This window comes from Geospiza fortis, unplaced genomic scaffold (genome assembly GCF_000277835.1).
Source record: "Geospiza fortis unplaced genomic scaffold, GeoFor_1.0 scaffold237, whole genome shotgun sequence".
Taxonomy (NCBI): domain Eukaryota; kingdom Metazoa; phylum Chordata; class Aves; order Passeriformes; family Thraupidae; genus Geospiza; species Geospiza fortis.
In genome coordinates, this window is record NW_005054319.1 from 1,545,222 (window position 1) to 1,566,334 (window position 21,113).

At 54.0% G+C, this 21,113-nt stretch overlaps 1 protein-coding gene across 1 annotated transcript in view; it reads left to right on the forward strand.

Annotated features, from left to right (window-relative positions):
* Nucleotides 1-466: 466 nt before the first annotated feature.
* The window catches only part of GRIFIN (galectin-related inter-fiber protein), a 25,002-nt gene continuing 4,355 nt past the window's right edge, over nucleotides 467-21,113 (forward strand). Inside the window, exon 1 of the mRNA XM_031056561.1 lies at nucleotides 467-478. Within this exon, the coding sequence (XP_030912421.1) occupies nucleotides 467-478 (12 nt within the window). The remainder of the gene's footprint in view (nucleotides 479-21,113) is intronic.

Below are 21,113 nucleotides of genomic sequence, written 5' to 3' on the forward strand. Positions count from 1 at the left end.
ATGTCAGAGAAGTTAAATATTTACTGAAGCTATTAAATATTTATGCTAAGTTGGTCCTCCCGTGGGGAGGCATCCTATGGCTGACTCCAGGGGGTCTGCAGCCAATTCACTCACGTGTCTGTGCTAAGCTCAGCCCGGCTCCAGAGTGCAGACACACAGCGACTTCATGGGGCTGCCGCACACTCTAGGGAAGGGAAATCCATGGTTTTGGCTACAATAATTCTATTGGTGGCTCTTTGGGTGTCTTCTTTAAAGATAAGCCCCTCATGAAAGTGTGGGTTGCTCTTTGCTCTCCTTCCACCCCATGGTTTGCATTACCAGCTCACCCCTGTTGTGTGGGAAGCAGAGTGAGAGCATCCAGACCCATCTCCAGCTCCCTTCATTCTTCCAGCAGGTCTCCAGCACCTCCAGAGAGCAGGAGGACTCTAGGCAGAGGGTTCCTATTCAACAGCATCCAAGGAGACCCATGGTCAACAGGGTAAGAGCATGAAATGTGGCAGTGCCAAAGCAAAAACCAAATGGGAGAAGCCCCATCCCATCCCTGGGGAGCCAGCGCCAATCCTGGGACAAGCTCCTCACTCCCATCCACCAGAGTGGGTTAATGCTGCTGCAACTCCCTGCTGGAACAGGGCCAGAGGAAAAAGGCTCCACCATTTCCCGGTCAGGCTGGAAAACAGGCCAGCTGTTTTCTCCAGCAGCAGAAGGTTGTTTATTCTGGGCCAGGTTCAACAGCGCGTTGTCCCCCAGCCCCGCTCTCCAGCCCACGGTGGGGCTGAAGCGCACAACCTCCTGGGGGGAGCTGGGCACTCTCCCACCTGGTGTGACCCCTCCCTGGGCGCCACTCTGCCTTTCTGTCCCCATCCCTTTCCTTTCCAAGCAGGGCTGGGGACGCCCTTTCCTGCCTGGCACCCGGCTGGCCCGACAGCAGACGCGGCGCTGCCAAGCACCACCACGCTGCTTCCCCTGCTCCACAATCCTGGCCAAAGCCCCACCACGTTCTCATCCTCTCTGCTGCACAATCAGCCTGAAAAACGCACCTGGGGAAGAAAGAAAGACTAAAGAAAGGAAAAAGAAAGGAAGAAAGAAGCCAGCCTTTGGCTCAGGCGTGCCAAAGGGAACACGAGCGTGCGCGGGCTTGGCTCACTTCCTCGCCAGCTCTTTTCCCAGCAGAGCCATAAGGGATGGGGAGAGTACAATTGTGAGTGGAGCAGGTCCCAGCGGCTCCACCGGCTCTGGGCTGGGATAGCCAAGGGACATTGAGTGCTCCACAGGGACATATTTCCAAAATAAAGTCATTCTGGTGCTCCCCCAGCCCCGCCAGCCACCCAACGGCTCGCCGCAAAGCATCGCTGCCGCCCCCACGGCCAAAATAAAGCTGTGAGGAGCCCTGACCCTGCAGAGGCCAGGCTGAGTGCTCCCCAGGCAGCCCTTCCTCCTACCACAGCAGTTCTCAGTGTGAAGAGCAGCACGTGGGCTTGGCCGGATGCACACGCGGCCCCCACAGCCTTCCCAGCACAGCCTTCTGCCCTGCCTCCTCTTCCTCCTGTCCTCTCCATCTCCCATTTCTCCCATGAGCATTGCTGCTCTCTTTGCCATCCACACTCCGGTGGTGGGACACAGATGCAGTCTGTGCACCAGCCTGGTTTGCTTGCTGCAGACTGAGCTCGGTTTATCCTGAACACAGGTGGATGTTTGGATCCCAAAATGGATGACATTGTGGAAGGGCAGCTGAGAGGAGCAATTTGAGCCTGTTCCTCAGCTCACAGAGCTGCTGCAGAAAGGGTGCTGTGGCTTTGCTTGCTGCAGGACACTTTTGAGGACACAAGCCACGGGTGTGAGGTACCAGTTGTTCTGGGAGAGGGGCTCCACAGGAACTTGACAGCTGAAAATCAAGGCTGGCAGAGGTTTGAAGTCATCCCAGGAGATGGAGTTATGAAACCCAGATGCAGAGGCTTCAGGGTCCCACTTGTTCACCTCAAACTGCCCAGTGCTCCCCCTGCCCCACAATCAGGTGCCAAACTCCTTCTTCACTTCTCAGCAGCCCCACAACTAATGCCCTCCATGTCCACACACATGCACAAAGAGCAAGCCCTGTCCATCTGCTCTGGATGGTACCCCACTCATTTAACACTAACCTAGAGGTTCTGGAAGTGGATCAGACCCTGAGAACACCATCCACCCCACACAATGGGTCATGTGGTGGATCTTTCCAGAAGGTGACAGCCCCAGCCCTGAACTTTTCATACAACAACCTCTACAATCCAGAGGCCCCACAAGGTTTGCCCACCTCAATCTCCAGCACAGCCTGTAAATGTCACAGCAAGCACACTTAGGTCACCCTGACCGCTGTCCCCAGCCCTTCCTCTTAGTCACCTCTTCCTTACTGTGATAAACTAAAAATCAAATGGGTATTACCACACTGATGGTCATTCTCATAATCCTCTCATTAACATTAAATCAGCACCCCTGCCAATGCACTGGAGGCACCAGCAGGGCTGAGATAAGCAGCAATAACAAAAGGAAATCAGTTCTCCATGGGAAGGGCCCGCTCTGGGTGTCCATGGCCAGGCATTCAGGGCTGTCCCACCACAGAGCCCATCTCCCCAGCACCTCCACACCAGCTCAGCACCCCACAAAGGACCTCAACAAGCTGGGGACCAACAACTGGGGTCATCTGGGTGGGCCTGGGAGCCTGTGCCCATCCATGGTGCAAAGGGGATGTAGGAGAGAGCCCAAAAGCCATTAGAGAAGGTTGGGACTTGGCAAAGCTCCTGATGTCCCTGCTGTAAACACTATTCCATGATGGGGACACAGGGATGACTGTGGGACACGCTCTGCCTGAAAACCTCATCTGAAATAGCTGTGGATGCCTCATCATCATGGCCCATCCCCAGGTGGTGTGAGCAGAGGTTGGCTTGAATCCACCAGCAAAGGTCTCAGTGACATTTTGACTCTCCTTCCTGGAAGGGGCTGTGAGGTGGGGGTCACCCACCTCACTTTTCCCACACCTTCCTGGAAAATGGGCAGGAAAGGAAGAGTTGCATCAGTTAGAGATCATTCCACCAGAGCTCAGGGTCTGGATGGAGCAGTCCTTGGAGCAGACACTGCCAGGAGAGCTTGGGCCCTCCCTGCTCCCTGGAGAGAGGTGCTCAGAGAGGTGGGGCACACCCCCCCTTGGGAGGGGTTCCTGTTTGGAGGGAAGAAGAAAAGGACACGGACGTGGCAGTCAGGGATGTACCATTGGCCCTGCTAATAGAAACCCTCTGTGTAAACAGGGAGAGGATCCAACAGAGATCAGAGATGGTTTTTCTTTCAAGAAAATTAAACATTTAAAACATTCGAGAACACACGCCCTCACCCCCCGGACAGTAATTAACTTCTTCCTGTGCAGAGCATGGAGCACTTTCCAAAAACAGAGCTAGATGGATTATTTTTCAAAGGAAATGTTGTTGAAAGGATCTTCTGTTATGTCCCAAAGTGGGAAAACAGTCACAGCGGCTGAGGAAGGGCTTGCTCCATGCCTGTGCCACACCATGGCTGCCTGAGGAGGTGGTGCCACTCCAGATGATGCTGGTCTGGGGGCCACGTGGTGGTTGAGCAGCAGCCACGATGTTTGATGGAAACAAGTCCTTGTTTGGTCATTATGGGACCCTAACAATCAATAAAAATAAACCAGTCACCAACAGCAGAAAAAGAATCCCAAACTCAACCTGCGAGGGATGCATTTCTTTTCCCAACATGACAGGGCTGGAATCTTGCAGTGTGAGAGGGGAGATAAAATCAGATGCAGATGCAGATATATGCAGTGTTCAAGGGGATTTACATCCCAGGTCCCCAGATGAGCCCATCTTCCTGTGAACTTGGGAAGAGCTCAGCCCTGGTTCTCAGAGCAGTAGCATGAACAGAGGCAGCTGGAGTGTGTGTTAAACAAGCACAGGGTGAGTGACATCCCGGCAATAAAAGGACTCCACGCTAGCCAAGGTGTTTGGTGGGAACAGAATAACTTCCCAGGCTCATCCCACCACTCTCCCCGAGCCTGCAGAGAGGCAGGAGCAGCACAGGGAGGCAGGGCCGGATAGAAATGGCTGAGAGCTGGTTTTGAGAGACAATTGTGCTTTGTAGCAAAGTTTGAGGTTTGGATGTTTGTTTTCAGTGCAGCGTTGGGAGGAAAATAAAACCCAACATTTTTTTGCGACACAGACTTGTGGGGAAACAGCCTTTCTCTGGTTGAAAAGGTCAGGTTTGCTTTCCATATCTCCCTCACATCAAAAATGTCCTGCAATCCCTGGAGCTCGGGAGAAAATTTCCTCTTGCAAAGTTAAGTGAGGGCAGGCCTGTGGGGAGAGCTCATTACATTTTCTACTCCAGATCGAGCCAGTTGGCAGGAATGAGTCTGGGTTTGAGCACCCAGATGCCCTTTGAGGTCTGGAGTAAAGTCACCACAGAGCTGGGCTGCTCAGCAGGACCCGCCTGCCTGGCAGCTCAGGGCATCCCACCCAGGGATGTTGATTCAGGGCCCTGCCCTGGAGCAGGGGGCAGCAGGAGCTGTCATCACCCAGCACTGCCCTTGTGCCTCTCCCTGGGGACAACATCCACAGGAATTTCATGTGGCCCCACAAATGTGCCAATGTGCCTCATTTGGGATGAGAAATTCTGTGCTTGGGGTGAGAAGTCTTCTGGCTCTGCTGCTGTAATTTTTCTTCATCCCTTTTATAATCCTCAAATCATCCCGAAGTTTCCTAATTCCCTTCGGGCATCTCTGCACTCTGACTTCATCCTGCAGTCTTCCCTTGGCTGAGATTTAGCTTTTAGCATCTTCCCTCCAGTAAGGATCCCTCTGCGTCAGCGTTGCGAGGAGTTTTGGCACCGCTGGCCAGAATCTCCCTCCTAATGAGACATCCAGAGCTCAGCCTGGGAGGATGGCGAATGCAGACAAAGAAAATATAATTCAAAGCGACAAGACAAAGGGATCTGTTGGATGGGGACCAGTGCATCTGGAGAAACATCTTTGTTTTAGAGGGAGAAGAGAGCAAAAGCAAGAAAAAGAAAGAAAGGAGGAAGGCGTCGGGAGCAGGATTGTTCCTGGCCTGCAGGTGTGTGAGGGTAGGGAAGGCAGGAGAGCCCTGGGCATTAAAAGCTTTCATTGCAGGCTGGCCACCTTTGGCTGTTCACTGCACACTCCCTCCTGGGGTGTTGTGTTCCCGTGCCCACAGGCAGAGTGCTCTGCCCTTTTCTCTTTTCCCCACCATCTGCTGTGGCAAATTCCCCCGAGCATCTCCCACCCTGGCGTAGAGTTTCAGCACTGTGTAGAAAACAAGAGGGAGAGAAACCCAAACCCCGTCTGTAACAGCATGAGGAGGGACAGGACCCAGCTGTGCCTGATGCCCATCTCAGTGTCCTCTGGCCTCTGCTTTGGGGGCCACTGGATGATGCTGGGGCTGGGGGAGGATGGGGAATGCAGGGCTGTGCACACACAGTGGGATCCTCTTTCCTTCTATGGCTGGGGCTGCTGGCTGCACAGTCCCCCCCTAACCCCATTGTTTCAAATTACAAAGCTGCCCAATCCCACCGAGCCACCTCAGATCCAAGGCAAGAGGCGGCAGCTGCTTTGAAATCCAGGCTGGAGTGTCTCCAGCAGAGAGTGCTTCCAACAACAGCTGGGCTCCCTCCTGGTGGGGCACAGCACCCCAGCCCTGGGCACCAGGGAGGGCACTGAGAGCCAGCACAGCACCCAGCCCTGGGCACCAGGGAGGGCACTGAGGGCCAGCACAGCACCCCAGCCCTGGGCACCAGGGAGGGCACTGAGGGCCAGCACTCCTCTCTGACCCTTGCCATGGGGTAAGGGAAAAGGACATTCAGACCTGGAGCAAGGCTCCCACAGCCCCCAGAGCAACCAGCACCCTCCTGTGCCTTGTGTGGTCATTGCCCATTTCTTTTAAGGGCCTGGAGAAGTCCCTGGGTCCTGGCAAGTGATGCACAGAGATGCATTTTGTATCCCCAAGCAATCTGGTCCATTTTCCATGGCACATGCCAGTGGCTATGTCAGACCTCTCCTGCAGAATGTCCAACTCATTGACTCCTGAGAAAACAATCATGGGAAAAGGTCTGCAATCTATGCCAAACTTAGTGTCCTAAATTTGGATTAAACCCTTCTGTGCCCATCAGTGCCTGCAGCACACTCTTCTGGCTCTTGGGCCACTCAGCCCTGAACTTGAGACACTCTGTGGTGATGGGAGCTGGGAGGGTAGAAGGGGGGACTGGGCTGGCTGTCCCACAGGCTGATCCAATTCTTCATGCACAGTTAACTCCTGCCTGGATGGTCGGGAAGGAGAGCACAAGGCCATGGCTGGGACAAACTTGGTCATGCTCAGCCACATCCTGCCTTCAAAAGGGTCCAGGGTGCCTGGGCCTCTGTGGACAAGGGCCCTGGGAGATCACATTACTCAGGGCTTTTGTAGCTTTAACAGCTGTGACAGGGGTAGCAAAAACTATTAGATTGCAGGGCTGTGTGTGTGAGAGGGCCAGGGACCTGCCTCCCCAGCTCAGCCTGGCATTAATCCCCCAAACAGATTAATGATGCTCAGTGCTTTGAAGAGCAGAAAAGGAGATGGGAGACTAATTGGGGAGATCAGCAGGACCAAAGCTGGCACATGCTGTCCCCAAAGCCCCAGACAATGGTTGGGAAATCAGCTTCTCCCCTGGGGAGCTGCATGGGGAGCCCAGGAAGCACAGCGGGACAGAACTGTGTGGGTGAAACCTCCTGTGGGGTGTCCCACTGACCAGGAAGGGGTGTCAGGGACCAGTCCCTGCTCCTCAGGGCAGGCTGAGCTCGCACTGCACCCTCAGCTGTGCCAGGAGCTGGATTCAGCCCTGAGCCCTGGCGCAGCTGGGCCACGAGCAGCCTGGGCAGACGGGGGCTGTCACAGAGCACAGCAGCAATGCTGGCCTGAGCCCGTGAGCTCCTGTCCCTTCCAGCCACCAGCCCCCTCCCCACAGCCCTGAGGGGAGGAAAAGGCCTTGTGGGGGCTCTTGGGCAAAGAGGAGAGGATTTGTCAGCACAAACCAGTGAATCCATGTGGCAGTGCATTGCCCCCACCGTGGGATGTACCTGCCCACACTGGTGGGGCTGCAGGAACAGCCTCATCCCCAAAAGCTGTTTCCCACCCTTCTGGCTGCTCCAGCCTCTTCACCAGGGTGCTGCCTCCCTGTCCATCAGCATCACACCAAGCTGTCACCTTCCTGCAGCTCCTGACAGGGACTGAGCTGATGGTTTCCTCGGGCTGAGATGAAGGAATGTGTTAGGAGGGTGGCAGCAGGGTGCTCTGAGGGCTGCCATGGGTCCTTACTTCACCAATTAGAAACATGCAGCCACCAATAAGTTACCTGCTCTCCCCTTGACACCTGCATGAGAGAGAACCTTTCCCTCAGCCCAGCTTTGATCAGCCAGCACCCTGCAAACACCTGGTGGGAAAAGGGTCTCTCCCCCTCTCCAAGGATCCAGCGCTTTTATTAGCATTCATCATCTTGGCTGTGATTAATGCTGCAAGGACTGTTGGTATTTCCTCCATGATTCCCAACAGCCCTTTGCAAAGGGCTGGCACCAGGAGAGCGGGCTGAAAGACCTCTTGAGCTAAAAAGCACATGTCTCTGCATCATGTAGTCTGGGGCCAGGTTCCCAAGCTGGGACAGCAGCAGACGTTGGTCTCTGGGTCACAGATGTCCATGAAACATCCTTCTCCCGAGCTGCCCCAGCCCCCCACCCTGCCTGCCTTGCAGCATCCAGTCCTTCCCAGCCCATTCCCTCTTCCCAGAGAGGTAGGAAAGCTCCCAGGACCAATTCACCCCATGTGGGCAGCAGGGAAAGCATTTAAGGCTTGGAGGTGTATCAGGGCCACTGCAAGCAGCAAAGAAAAATAAACAGGCACAGGATCTCCCAGCAAACCAGCAGCCCTGGGAAGAGAAGCCACAAGCCCCCAGTGCTGGGTGGGTTTGTTTGGCTCATCATTTTCTCTTAGCTGACACAGGTAGAGCTGCAGCCTCCATGCTGGATACAGAAACCCATCCAAAAGCTGCACCTCTGCTGTCACACTTCCTAACTCATCTTTCTCCAAACTTACCAGTCACTGGTTGACAGGCTTTGCGCTCCCTCAGCCAAGAAATGCCTCCCAGACAGTTTGGGTCAGGGCTGCCTTTCCTGATTGCTTCCCACTTCTCACCAAGAGGCTCAAACCATCTGCAGAGATGCTCTGGATGTGAACGGGGCATTTACAACCCAGCTGACTTCTGCAAAACTCTCCTCTTTGCACCAAAATCCCGGTGGGAACCTTGTCCCTTCATCCCACAGTGCCTCAGTTCCCCATCCCTGCTTTGGGAACATTTTTCCCAGGGGAACGGGAAGAACCTTTGTGGACTTTCCCTTCCTCCCCCGATGCTCTGGTGTTTCGTTTTTACCTGACTCCCCTCTGTGTCCCCTGTTTGGATATAACTGTGTCCATCTCCTCCCACTGAGCTGATGAAAGAGCCCCCTGCTCCCCCATCACCCCCTGATGCTCCAGCACAGTCAGCCCCTGTTCTGCAGAACTAGGAATCCGAGTGGCTGCTGATGCTCTCAGGCTCATCTAACGACTTCCAGAGCCTTAATTTAATTTAATTACCATCCCCTTCTTATCTTAGTCATCCTGCCCGTGTTTATAAACAAAACACTGACTCCCTGCCCCACGGCTGCAACCTGAGCGCGGCACCTCCCATCTGCGCAACCCATCGCATTCCTCTCCCGGCCCATCTGCCAGATGTCCGCAAGGAAGCCCGTGCAAGCCGCGACTGGAAAGTCGGCTCGGAGAAGATGCTGCTGCGTTAAGCACTCAGCTTTCATGTTGCCCGGAGCGCCTCCTTTGCTCCGTGCCCGCGGTGAGGAATTTGGGCTGAGGTTCCCCAGCCCGCTCCCTGCTCTCCTGCTGCGGGCGGTGCTTCCCTCTGCTGCCGGCTCAGCCCCAGCCCTGCGCTCGGGATGTGTGTTCCAAGCCTGGCTGGTTGGTTTTGGAGAAAACCGGGATGCTGTGGACAGCCAGGGTGGTGTCTGTGAACTGCTGCCCTGCAAATATTCAGCAGAGGACACACAGGGATCCTGGGAGTGCCCTGCTGTGCCATGGCCAGAGCTGTCACAGGGGTTGCACTGCTCCAAAATGAGCCCAGAAGTGGAGGAACAGGCACTCCCTGCTCAAACCCACTGCTCCTGGGAATGCTGGGGGTCCCTGCCCAGTTTGAGCATCTTTTCCTTCACCATGGATGTGGGGTGGGTGATGGTGCAGCTGACTCCATCCCTGCCCTATGAACATCAAGGCCGTGTTTTTGAGGTTCTCCCTGTTTCCTCTAAAGGATGTCTATCCTCAAAATATGTCTCTTCCCCTCCAGGGAGTTCTGATAATCTCAGCCACGGCTGGAGAGAGAGCTGGAAGTCTTCCAGCAGAGCTGTTGTTTGGTGTCTCTCATGACGTTGATTTTTGGTCCTTCTAGAGCCCAGAATTCCTTTGGTTTTCAGTTCTTCAAGAGCCCAGGTTCTTTCCAGTCTGGACAAACATTGCTGAGATAACCTGACTGTTATAAAGGTGAGCTGAGCTCCTGCTAGCCAAAGAGACTCTCGTAAACACCAGAACAAGGGACTTGGCTCGGATCAGGTGTAAAAACAAACTTTGGCGTTGACTTCAAAAGCCTGGGAGTTTAAAAAGCAGTTATGATGCAACCTCCTTTGTATGCAGGCAGGGATGGCAGCGCCGGGTCCTGCAGGAGGGCGGGATGGGCCCAGGGGGGCATTTGCAGGAAGTGCTGCAAGCCCAGCATGATCCAGAGGGGGCAGGTCCAGGGGAAAGTGCAGCCCACTCCCTGTGTTTGCCTTCTGCCGTTAATGAAGCTTCTGAAGGGATGCCCCAGGAGTGGAGCTATGGGGGAGGAAAGAAAATATCTTGCTCTGTTTTCTCTCTTTAACTGCAATACTCGAGTTGCCCCCTGGAATTCCCCCTGCAGCTTTCCCTGGCTGGCTCCAGCCTGGCAGAAGTGCAGAGCATTTGCTCTGCTGAGATGTGGTGGGGCTGGGATGAGCCACCAGCTTGAAGCCCTGTGCTGGGAAGAGGTCTCAACCAAAACGTGAAAATCAGCCCTTTCCCCATCACTTGGCCTCCTGACAGATTTACATCCACAGGGCAGGCTCTGTGTCTGGCCACAGTTTGTATCTGTTGGCCCAGAACACTTGAAATAATTGGCTCCTTCTTGCAGAGACAGCAGCAGTAACTTTGGGCTGCTTTGTTTGTGTGACCTGATGCTCCCACAGCACATCCCAGGTCTCAGAAGTCCCTAATTCATGTCCCTGGTGGTGGGTCCAGGACAGTGACACATCCCTGGGACCAAGGGATGCCAACAGCATGGCCACAGCCAGTGGCTGGCAATATCTGTCCCGAAAATGTTTGTTTATGCCCTGCAATTCAGCCTGCAGCCAGGGGAATGTCCTGGTATCTGCCATCTCAGAAGTAAAAGACATTCTGGAAAGGTTCTGGTGTGTTTGGTTGGGTAAGAGCAAGCTGAAGTTTATTAGAAGGTAATTCTTCTGTTAGACTGATGGATAAATCAGGAAGAGCAGGATCCCTGGGAGTGCTCTGGGGGTTTCTGTGCTGGAGGTCAGGTCACAGCATGGATTTAGGGGAAGATTGGTTCAAATCATTGCAAACAAATCCCTTCCCAAGAACTGCAGCCTCCACATCACCCCGTGTCCTTGGATGGACATGAGCAGGGGCAGGCTGAAGCACCAGCTCGTGGAAGGGAACTGCATGGTGAGAGCCCCCAGTCCCCTGCAGCACCCAGGGAGCAGCCACATGGGACCACAAACAGCTCGAGGAGACCACACACAACCATCTCCATGTCTGACGCCACATTCCCTGTGTGCTCCCTGGGGTAAAAGAGATCAGAAAACCCTCTAACCCTGTGCTAACCTAACCCTGTGGCCACAGCATTGCTGTGCACAGCAGCAGGGGCAGAGCTCTCCTGCAGAGCTGCTCTCCCCGTGCTGGCCACTGGCAGGAAGGACACAGGCTTTTCCTATTACAGCTCAGTCATGGGACCAATAAAGGCTCTTTAATCATTGTTGGTCGCTTGTACACACACACACACAAAGGACACTCAGAGCTGAAGTGCAGCAGCAGCCAGCACCTGGCAAAGTCATTACTGGACAGCTTAATTTATTTCTAATCTGATGCTAAGGAAGAGAAAAATGCAAGCTGCTGCCAAGAGAAGAGCTTGGCCCATGTTGGAGGGAAGATTGTGATGGACATGTGAGGAGTAGAGAGAAACTGAGGCAGAAGAGGGTGCAATATATGTATGTATTGGTGCAATATATATATATATTGCACCTCTACTTGGTGGGATGGCCTAGTGGGGTGCAGTGGGGAGCCCTCAATGTTCTGGGCTTCGGAGGGGTTCCTGAGGTGTGATATAGGGCTGAGGTGTGGACAGGGTACTGCTTACACCACATCCCTGCGGCTGCTTCCCTTTGCCAGGGGACGGAAATGAATATTTCAAAGAAACCAAATTCCTAGGTACAAACTGACACTGCCCTGGAGCTCTCTGACAAGGACCTTCCCAGGTATGCCTGAGCTGGCCTCAAAACTGCCTTGGTTTTACTTAAAACCTGTGTCCAGACTACTGAGTTTCGTGGAAATTGGAGCTGCCTAGACCCCATCTCCTCAGGCTCCCCATCCCTTTATTTCAGACATCCACCAGTAAGTCTGGCTGCAATAAAACCTTATCAACCCATAAAACTCACCCTCCCAAGCACATGTTCTGGGGGCAGGATACCAGGTAAGGGGTTCAAACACAGGAAAACACAGAGGGAGCTCAGCAGCAAAGGCACTCGAGGAAGGTCCTGCACAAACGATGTCCCGTCTGTGCCCTGAGCAAGGCACAGAGCCCATCCCTGTGGCAGCAGTCCATGGGTGCCTGTGGGGTGGGATGGAGATGGGGTAGGTGCCCCGTGGGTCACCAGCCCTTTTAAAAGGAGCTTTGGATCCCACAAGGATTCCACCCAGGCATGCCAGGGCAAATGCAGCCAGTGGTGACAGCAGCTGCTGAGCCTGGGCTGAGCAGCGAGGTTACCTGAGGGAATCACATCTGCCACAGTCCAGTGAAACCTTTTCCCTTCCCTATTTTTTTTTACTTGTTTTATTTCTTCTGGAATAACACATAAAGTTCAGCAAACATTATTCACATATTTGTGAAGTCAAGGCTGGTATCCTCATGTCTGACAGCAGCTTCCTTGTGTCCTTTCTCTGAGCTCGGAAAGATCAACCCATCTGAAAGGAAAATACCTCAGTGACATGTTTACTTTTTTCACAGCTTGTTTTCTCGCCTGGATAGGAAAGCCTGAGGCCATCAGGGTTTAAATCTGTGTTTAAAACCAAACCCAGAGCCTGCGTTGGGCTGGCAGGTGGAGGCACAGCCACAGCATGCAAGAATCCCTCACCCTGAACTCCCAAATATTCTCTGCAGCAGTTAAAGATTTCGTGGCAGTCAGTGCAGGGGGATGGGGTGTTCCAGTCTCCATTTGAATTTTTCAGATGACCTTAGTGTTTATTCCAGCCCAAAGTTATACCCTTTTGTATTCGTTCATTTGATCTTATCCTGTTTTTCCTGTTGGCCCAGGAAACCCTCTCCCCTCTCAATCCTCATATTTAGGGATATCATCATCCATCAGCCAAAACTTTTCAATATATAGTGCTAAAATAAATCAAAAAATAATACAAATTAAACTGAGCTTCTCCACCCTGTCTGCATAAGCAACATTTCCAGGCCCTGAATCACTTCTGGGGCGCTTTTCCTGGACACTCCCAATGTGCCACCCTCCTCTTGGCAAGGGGACACCAGAGCTGGGACATGGCCCTCCCTGCTCTCACCCCATTGTCACAGCCACAGGAAATGCACCCTCCATCCTCACCCCACCACAGGCAGAGTTTCTGCAGTGAAATCACAAATCTGAGTACTGGCCCTGGGAGCCTGGGTTACCCCTGAGGCACCACAGAAACGTTTTCAGAGGGTGTCCCACTAAAATAAGTCTGAAAGTCATGGTTCTGCCATGGCTTTCACATATTTTTGTTTCCAAGAAAGAGGTTGTCCCATCCTGTAAATCTCACCTTCCCTTTTCCTAGAATCTCCTTGTGGTTGTACTAAAAAAGGCAATTCTGGCTTGCACCAAGTTGAGTGGTCAGGTTAATTTTTTAGCAGCTGTCTAAAAATGTTACCAGAAGGGTTTTATTTTTTCCCTTAGCAGGTAAAACCAGGGAGGCTCAAGAACCAATCACTTTGAACCCCACACGCTTCCCCAGGACAGCTGCACCTCCCAGCCCTGTTTGTCCTCCCATCAGGTGAGCTCTGGTGGCTTTGCATTGTTAGAATTTATCAATTTATCTGAGCAGCAGACTCCACTCCAGCTCTATTTGTACCACAGCCTGATGCCAAGTCAAACCACACAACCAAGGCTGTGGCACTGACAAGATCCTCTTTATCAGTCCAAATCCTAGCCCTGTAGAAATGCAGATGTTAGTAGAGGTCTATTTTCATCATTTTCTGGGCTTGGCACCAGTTACACCCCTCTTTTAATTAACTACATGTTGCTTTGTATTCAAAGCCATCTCAGTATTCCAGCAGCGATGGATGCCAAGCTGGCAGCCTCCAAATAACCCAAGGGGCCTCGTTGCCCTTTGCAAAGTGCTGGCTTCTCTCTAGAGCTCCTCCCACAGCCTGAATTTAGGACCAGGGTTTGGGACACCAGGGTTTGGGACACCAGGGTTTGGGACAACAGGACCCAGAGGCACATGGTGGTGTGGGGAGGGTCTCACTGTCCTTCCCAGCTGTTTTCCTTTGTGAGTGGGGTGAGGATTTGAACTCAGCCCGCCCCAGTGTGGCTCCCAAGCATTAATCTAACAGGGTGCCTCTGTTTCCATGACCCTGTTTCCACCCTCAGCGTTACGCTCCACTCCAGCTCCATGAGCTGTTCCAGATGTTTTGGAAAACCCCTTGCAGTTTGGTAAAAGCTCCAGAAAACAAGATAATTTCTCCCATCAGAGAGATCTAAAGGAGGAGGAGGAGCAGCAGCGGAGGATGTGAGGAGCAGAGTCATGGCTGGATAACATCTCCCCAGGCTACGATCCACATCAAGCACAAACCAGGACTGATGAAGTGCTGAGGCTGGTCAGAGCTACCACAGTTCTCTCTTGAAGATGAAGGCCAAACCCCTGCAGTCCTTGTCCTTTTCCATCAGTGGGAGTTTTGCCCCTGGCTGCAGCAAATGGCATTTCCCTCTGAGCCTGAGGGGTTGGAGACACCACCAGCCATGGCAGGAGCAGGGAAGATGGATGCAGCACATTCTGGAGCTGCAGCTCTGTCCTCAGCTCCTCAGCGTGCCTTGACTTCTCCTGAGCTGCTACTGAGATGCAGATGGGATTCAACCCCAATTCCCAGAGCTGCTCTGTGAGCAGGAAAACTGCAGCCAAAGTGTGGGTGGGTCTGGGTGGAGCCCTCTGTGGATTAAACCCCTTGCTGGACCCCTCCATCCCCCACACTGTGCTCTTCCTGCCAGTTTGTGTCCCTTCCTCTTGCTGAATCCTTGCACGAACAAATGTTTCATTCACAAAGCATCCCTCCACCTCCCGTGCTGAAATTCTCACGCTCTACTCACTCCTATCCACAACTATATAGAATCAAATTGCATATAAAGCCAGCACCAGAAATAGAGAGGGACTGAATCAACAGCCTGGATTCAGCCTCCACCCAAGCCAGGAGTTGGCTGGAAGCTGGACCTGCCTCCAGACTTTGTGGCTGGAGCCCATCTGCAAGTCTAAAAGCCAAAATGAAAATAGAGAAGAAACCAAGCAACATGGCATCTCCTGCTCTTGACCACAGGCCCCCTGGGGCAGGGGCTGTTTGTTTGTCTCTAGAACAATTTCACTGTCTGTGAATGAGTCTCGCTGCAGGAAGAGGCAGAGAGGAGCAGAGCTCACCAGGGGGAGATGGGCTTGTGGCTCTTCCAGCCCCAGAGGAGCCAGCAGCAGGATGGGCAGCAGCAGACATGGCTATAGGGAAGGCCATGATTCCTCCTCTTCATCCCTCAGCACTTCTGTGATCCCTAAAATCTCCAAAAAATGTGGTACCATTGGCTACCACCTCCTTGGCTCCTGCCTGGTGTGACAGCAAGGCAGCTGCTCCTGGGCAGTGGCTGGGGGAGAGGATGGAGGGGAGGAAGGCAAAGGAGAGAGGCAGAGGCACCTCCTGGCCCCTGGGCAGGGCAGGGGCTCAGGGGGCTGGTGGGGCCTCTGGTCCTTTCCATCTCCAACAGTCCCACCCTGACCCTGGGACCTGAGAGCTGCCACTCAGCCTCGGCTGTGTCTCTCACTTTGAGCTATCCTGGTCACATCAGGAAACAAAGGCGTTTGGTTCCCTAAATGGGAGAAGGTTTTTTGTCACCGTCGTCATTTTTCTAGTTTCGCTCTTTGTTAGCAGCTCTTCCTCTTCCTCCCTGCTCTCCAAAATAGCAAAAGGCTGCATCCTCCTCCCCCAGCTGCCTCTTGTAGGTTGCTGCAACACCCAGCACTTCTCCTCAGCCACCGGCAGCAAAGGTCAGAGCCCTTTGGAGGGGACCAGTGCTCCCAGCTCGAGGGTTTGCTGACGGGGTGAGGCAGGTGTGTGCGGGGTCCTGCTGGTACCTTTGGATGTGTGCCACACCCTGCCAGGCTGAAAATGTCCTTCCTGCACTCACCCCTGTGTCATCCCAGCTTCTCCCAGAGCCTGGGATGGGGAGTGGACCCTGCATCCCTTCTGCTGCTGTCACTGTCCCTCTCTTGCAGCAGGGCAGATGATGAGCTGGTGCTTCAGTGCACCAAGACCAAGAGAAGGAAGTTGTGCAAGGAGTGGTCAAATACTCAGAGGTGGAGGAAGAACAGGCTCTGGCTCCCAGAGCTGCAAGCCTCTCAGTCCCTAAACCCTTTTCATTTAGCAGAGTTCCTCCCCAGCAAATGCCTCCAAGCCCCCTCTAAGCTCCCTGGTGTCTCCCTGGGGTGGGGTTCACGCTTCTATCACAGCTCCAGGAGCCCAGCATGATGCCTTCTATTGTGTCCCAGCACTGACCACCACTGACCTGCCTGGAGTAAAAGCTGCTCATCCTGGTTGGAGGCAGCACCATCTGTGCCACCCTGATGGATGGTGGCTCTTGGACACAGCTCCCCAGGCTGGCTCCTGCTGGGAAGGGGCTGAGCTGGCTCTGGCCTTGGCACAGCTTCCTCCTGGGTAAGTATTTGCACTTCTCTGTGCCTGGGAAAGGTCACTCAGGGCTGGGCTGAGCAACTGGCTGGAGGAGGCTGAGATGTTTGTGATGCTGATTGTTTCATTGTTTTCTTCTTTTTAGAGTTTTTCCGCCCCCTTTAGTGCCAGTCACCATCTGACCCCAAACTGGACCTTCTCTAGGACGCAGCCTTTGGGACAAATGTTTTCAGGTGTGATGAGGATATCAAACAAGGGCATGGAAAAGTTTTTATGATGTCAGAACCTATCACTCCTTATGTGAGTAAGTCTCAGTAGAAAATGGTGAAAAAGCAGGGCTACACAAATTCCAAAATTCCCCAGACCCGAACAGTCCTCATGAAACTGCCAACAGCCAGAAGGGCTCCAGCACACGGGAGACACCTGTGGCTGCTCCCTGAACCCCAGAGCATCCCCAAAACCTCACAGGTTGCCTCCCTCCCTCTTTGCACAGCTCCAGGCTCTCCTCTCTCTGCGCGTTCTCCAGACCCACCTGCGGGCTCAGGCTGCGGCTCCAGCCCCCGCGCTGCTCCCGGGCACGAGTGAGGCTTTGGGATGTGCAGGGTGCCCTGCCCGGGCCGTGCCCAGGCCTGCTGCCACGTGGGCTCCCTGGTCGAGGGGCTGACACGGAGCTTGCAGGGGGAGCAGCAGCAGGAGATGGAGGTGCTGTTGTTTGTGCTGGCAGCTGAGAGCAGGAGCAGGGCACACGGCCGAGCTGCAGCCCCTCCAGTGGTGTGCATCGTCCTCCCCCTCTGCTTTGGGGCAGTAAATCATTCAGCATGGAATAAGAGCTGCTCAAACTGAGGAAGAATGGCTCCCAGAGACAAACCTCACCTGGGAAGCTGCTGGGAAGCACTTCTGAGTTGGCAAGAGTTAGCAAAGGGGGATGAAGGGGGATTTGACAATGCTGATGCTGCTCCTCAGCAGCCAGGGACTCAACATAAAAGTGAGCAGGGAGAGCTCATACACAACCTCCCTCCCTCTGAGGATCTGTCATTGCTGGAGCTCTGAGCCACTGTGAAGGCACAGGCAGTACACCCACACACTGACTCTGAGGAGCACAGCGGGGCCCAGTGCCAGCTCTTCTCCTCCTCCAAAAATCACCAGGAACAGGGAGACAGATGTCTCCTGAGGAGTTTGGAAGGTATCATCAAGGAGCAGGGTAAATCAGGTCCCTGCATATACAACAGGGCAATTATTTACGGATCATCAAATATTGGCTCTGAAAACGCCAGGCATCAAACAGCAGCCTGTGGCAGGGGGTGTGTTTACCTTCTGCCTGCACCTCACAGAGCTGGAGCAACAGGATCAGCACCAACCACGACCCAAACCCAGCACTCCTTTCCAGCTGGAGTCACTGGTGAGGGCAAAGGGACTTATTCTGACATGGTTTTACCACTTTCTCCATGGGGAATTGAGCAGGAAAGCAGAGTCAGGTTCGCCAAGCCTGGCAGGATAACACACAGCAGGATTGGGTACAGATCCACTGGGATCTGCTGCCTGCAGGGATGGTGTGTCATAGCACACGTGGCTGCCCCAAGCCAAAGAAGGAGGGGTAGGTACAACCTGATCTCAGCCACTCTCTACCTCGGGGCTTTGACCTCTGGAAGAGCCTGGTTCAGTTTCTGGCTGGGCCTGGCCACCCCTGCCAGGAGCAGCAGCAGTGGCAGCAGCAGTGCCTGCCAGGATGCCCTTATAAGAGCAAACTCGAGCTCCCAGTCATAAACGAAACCCTTCTCTTTCATTTACTCATCTGACCTGGCAGTGCTGGGACTGATAATGCTGGTTTCCTTTTAAGCAGAGGCCAGTCATAAATAAAATAAACCAGGCATGCTTTGTGTTTGCACTCCTTGCCTTTCATCCCCGCTCCTCAAAGCCGCAGAAGGGAAGTCCTGAGCGGGAGCAGGAGCTGGGCTGGGGACAGCAGCAGCTCCAGCCTTGGCCTCAGCTGCACTTGTGTGGGTTCATGGCCCTGTGCAGGGGTGGGATCACCTTCCCCTTTCCACCAGCATGGGGAAAGAGCAATGAGAGGCAGAGACTTCACTTTTCAATGAGTCGCATTCACAGCACTGCCTGGGACAGAGCCAGGCTCCTTTTCTTACCTTCCACAAGAATAAAAGCAGAATTCCATAGCCAGCAGCTACCCAGACAGCTGCTGGGGGAGAGAACATGCCCTTCCCTTCCCCAGCCCCTGACTGGGAGTGTGATGGGACATGCTAACAGGAGGCCAAAGAATGGAAAGTCTGACAAACACTCCCAGCGCCAAGGCCGCCCTCGTTAGCAGGGCTGACCCCAAATGAGGGGCAGGAGGCTCAGCTGGAGCCCAGCAGCGTGTGCCAGGGTGTCAGCTTCCCCTGTTTCTCTTGCCACCTTTCAGGGTGTGATGTTTTCCTTCGGTGCTCTCTGATGAGCTGCCGTGGGATGCTTGGGCTGAGCAGCTGCAAGGGGCTCCTGCCAGAGAGCCTGGGCTCTCCTTACAGCAGGGATGAGAGCTGCAGGCTGCAGCACTGACCCCTGTCAGAGCAGCAGCAGGTGTTGCATCAGACCCCTCCAGACTTAGAGGAGAGTTAGAGTTAGAACCATGAGTGAATTTTGTTATAATTTACCTCGGGGATTTGTCTGCACTCTCCAGCCCTCTCCTGGCCAGTTCCATAAAGCACAGCAGTGTGAGATCACAGAAATAGAGAGATACCACAGTCTGTGGCACCAAGGCTTCACTCACAAAGGTTTATAGGTATTTTCTCTCCCAGACTAAGCCTGGAGGAGCATTCAGAGCATCCAGCCCTGGCACAGCACTGACATGGCCAGTCCATTGTAGACAGCAGTGCTGGAGAGAGATCCCAAGTTATTGCAGAGCCACAGATCTGGGGGAAAGGGAATGGGGGAGAGCCAGTAAAGCACCATCCCAAACCCTCCCTGGGGTCACACATTCCTAAAGCAGCATGGCCAGAGCACAGGCTGACCCCTGTTTGCACAGGGGAGTTTTAGGAATTCCCTCAAGAAGATGAAATGGCTGCAGAGGAGGTGCAAATACTGCCAGGCAGCAGAGAAGCAAGGCTGGAGAAGCCTTGCACAGAGGAAATCATAGCCCCTGATTTGGTCTGGGAGGCCTGTCTGGATTTGGGGTGACCCAGACTCACCCTTTGAGAAGGAGCTGAGCCTTCCTGAACACAACCTGCTCTGCAGTGCCCAAGCCTTACCCCCATCCACTGATATCACTAACATCATTATTATAAACTGGACACACTTATTTACCTTGCAGACCCCTCCTTTCCTACACACAGGACAGCAATTCTGCTTGGTTCTGCCCACCACCACTGTGAGCATCTCAAAAGCAGCCCTTTGTACCTGCAGTCCCTTGCAGGCAGCAGAAACAAGCAGGGAGGATGATTTGGGGGCTGAAAACACAATATTGGGTTCAGGCCATAAGAAGGGGAAAGATGCAGCTCGGCAGATTGGAGACACCAATGTCCATCATCCTTCAGCAACCCAAGGAGAGACAGTGGGGTGTCCTGTCCCTGTCCCTGTCCTTGAGCAGCACCTGGGCCCCTCTGCCGCTGCTCAGGGCTCCCTTGCACGTCCCAATGCTGCCATCTGTAGCACAGAGCTCTGCTCCTGCTCCCAGCACAGCGCCTGCAGACACCAGGGCAGAGCCCAGCTTCACAAGGCTTGGCTTTGTGAGAGTCCACATGGGCAAATCCCGGCCTGGGACTTGGCTTTGTCAGCCCCAAGAGAGGCTGATGACTTCTGTGTCTGCTGAATTGCATTTTTAGTTGTCTGCCAAGGGCACCAGAGCCTGGAATAGTAGTTGTCATTCTGCTTATCTGCTGGAAATAAAACAAACATTAAATAATACCGAGAGCTGTGGCCAATACACTAAGTGGGTTTTAGTCCACAAAAGCCATGGATTCCTGTAGGACCAGCCAAGGACCATCACAGCCTCCCATACATGCAGAGATGGGGACAGTGCTTCATGGTTTTAAGGCATTTACATTGTGGAAAGGGGGGGCATGCACAATCATCCCTCCCTTCCCTGGCTTATGAAAACACCTCATCACTGAAATTCATTTCAACGTTGCTCATGTCTTGGTGCATTTCCATGTCAGGAAATACTGGACAAAGGCTCGCTCACCCTGCTCCCAAATCCCTGCATTGTCCCCAGCAGGGAAGGGAAATGCAGAACCGGGGCGTGCTGAGCTCAGCGCAGCAGCATCCCGGGGCACCACGAGGGGGAAACGTGGCTGGGACAAAGCTGGCATCAGCTCATTTCAGGCCAGGCTGGGACTCACAAAGAGAGAAAAAAAGGAAACAGGGAGAAAAAGCGATCGGTGATGATCAGGGTGTAGCTGAGCCCCTGTCAGAGGCACCGTTCCTCCTCTGCCACCTCCCTTCTCTCGGGACCTGGAGGTGGGCATGGCTGCTGGTATCTCCCTCAGCTTTGGGATTCCCCATCCTTCCCTCATGCCTCAGACACACCTGACCCCTCTGGAGCACACAGCTCCATCCTGTCCGATCACAGGGCTCCCGATCCAGCCCAGCAGCAGCGGGGCCGCATTAACCCGCACGCCTGACCGGGCTGGCCCCGCCGGGCTCAGCGGGATTCCCGCTCCCCATCCCGGCCGTGCCTCGGCTCTGACAGCGCAGCTCAGCCCCCTGAGGATGCCAATCCCCGCACACGTGGGCTCCTGGCCGGCAGCATCCATAAAAACCGCTCTGTGCGTGCCCGGGCTGGGCTGCGGGGCTGGAGAGCGATGGCACTGCGGGGGAGCGCTGGGGACAGG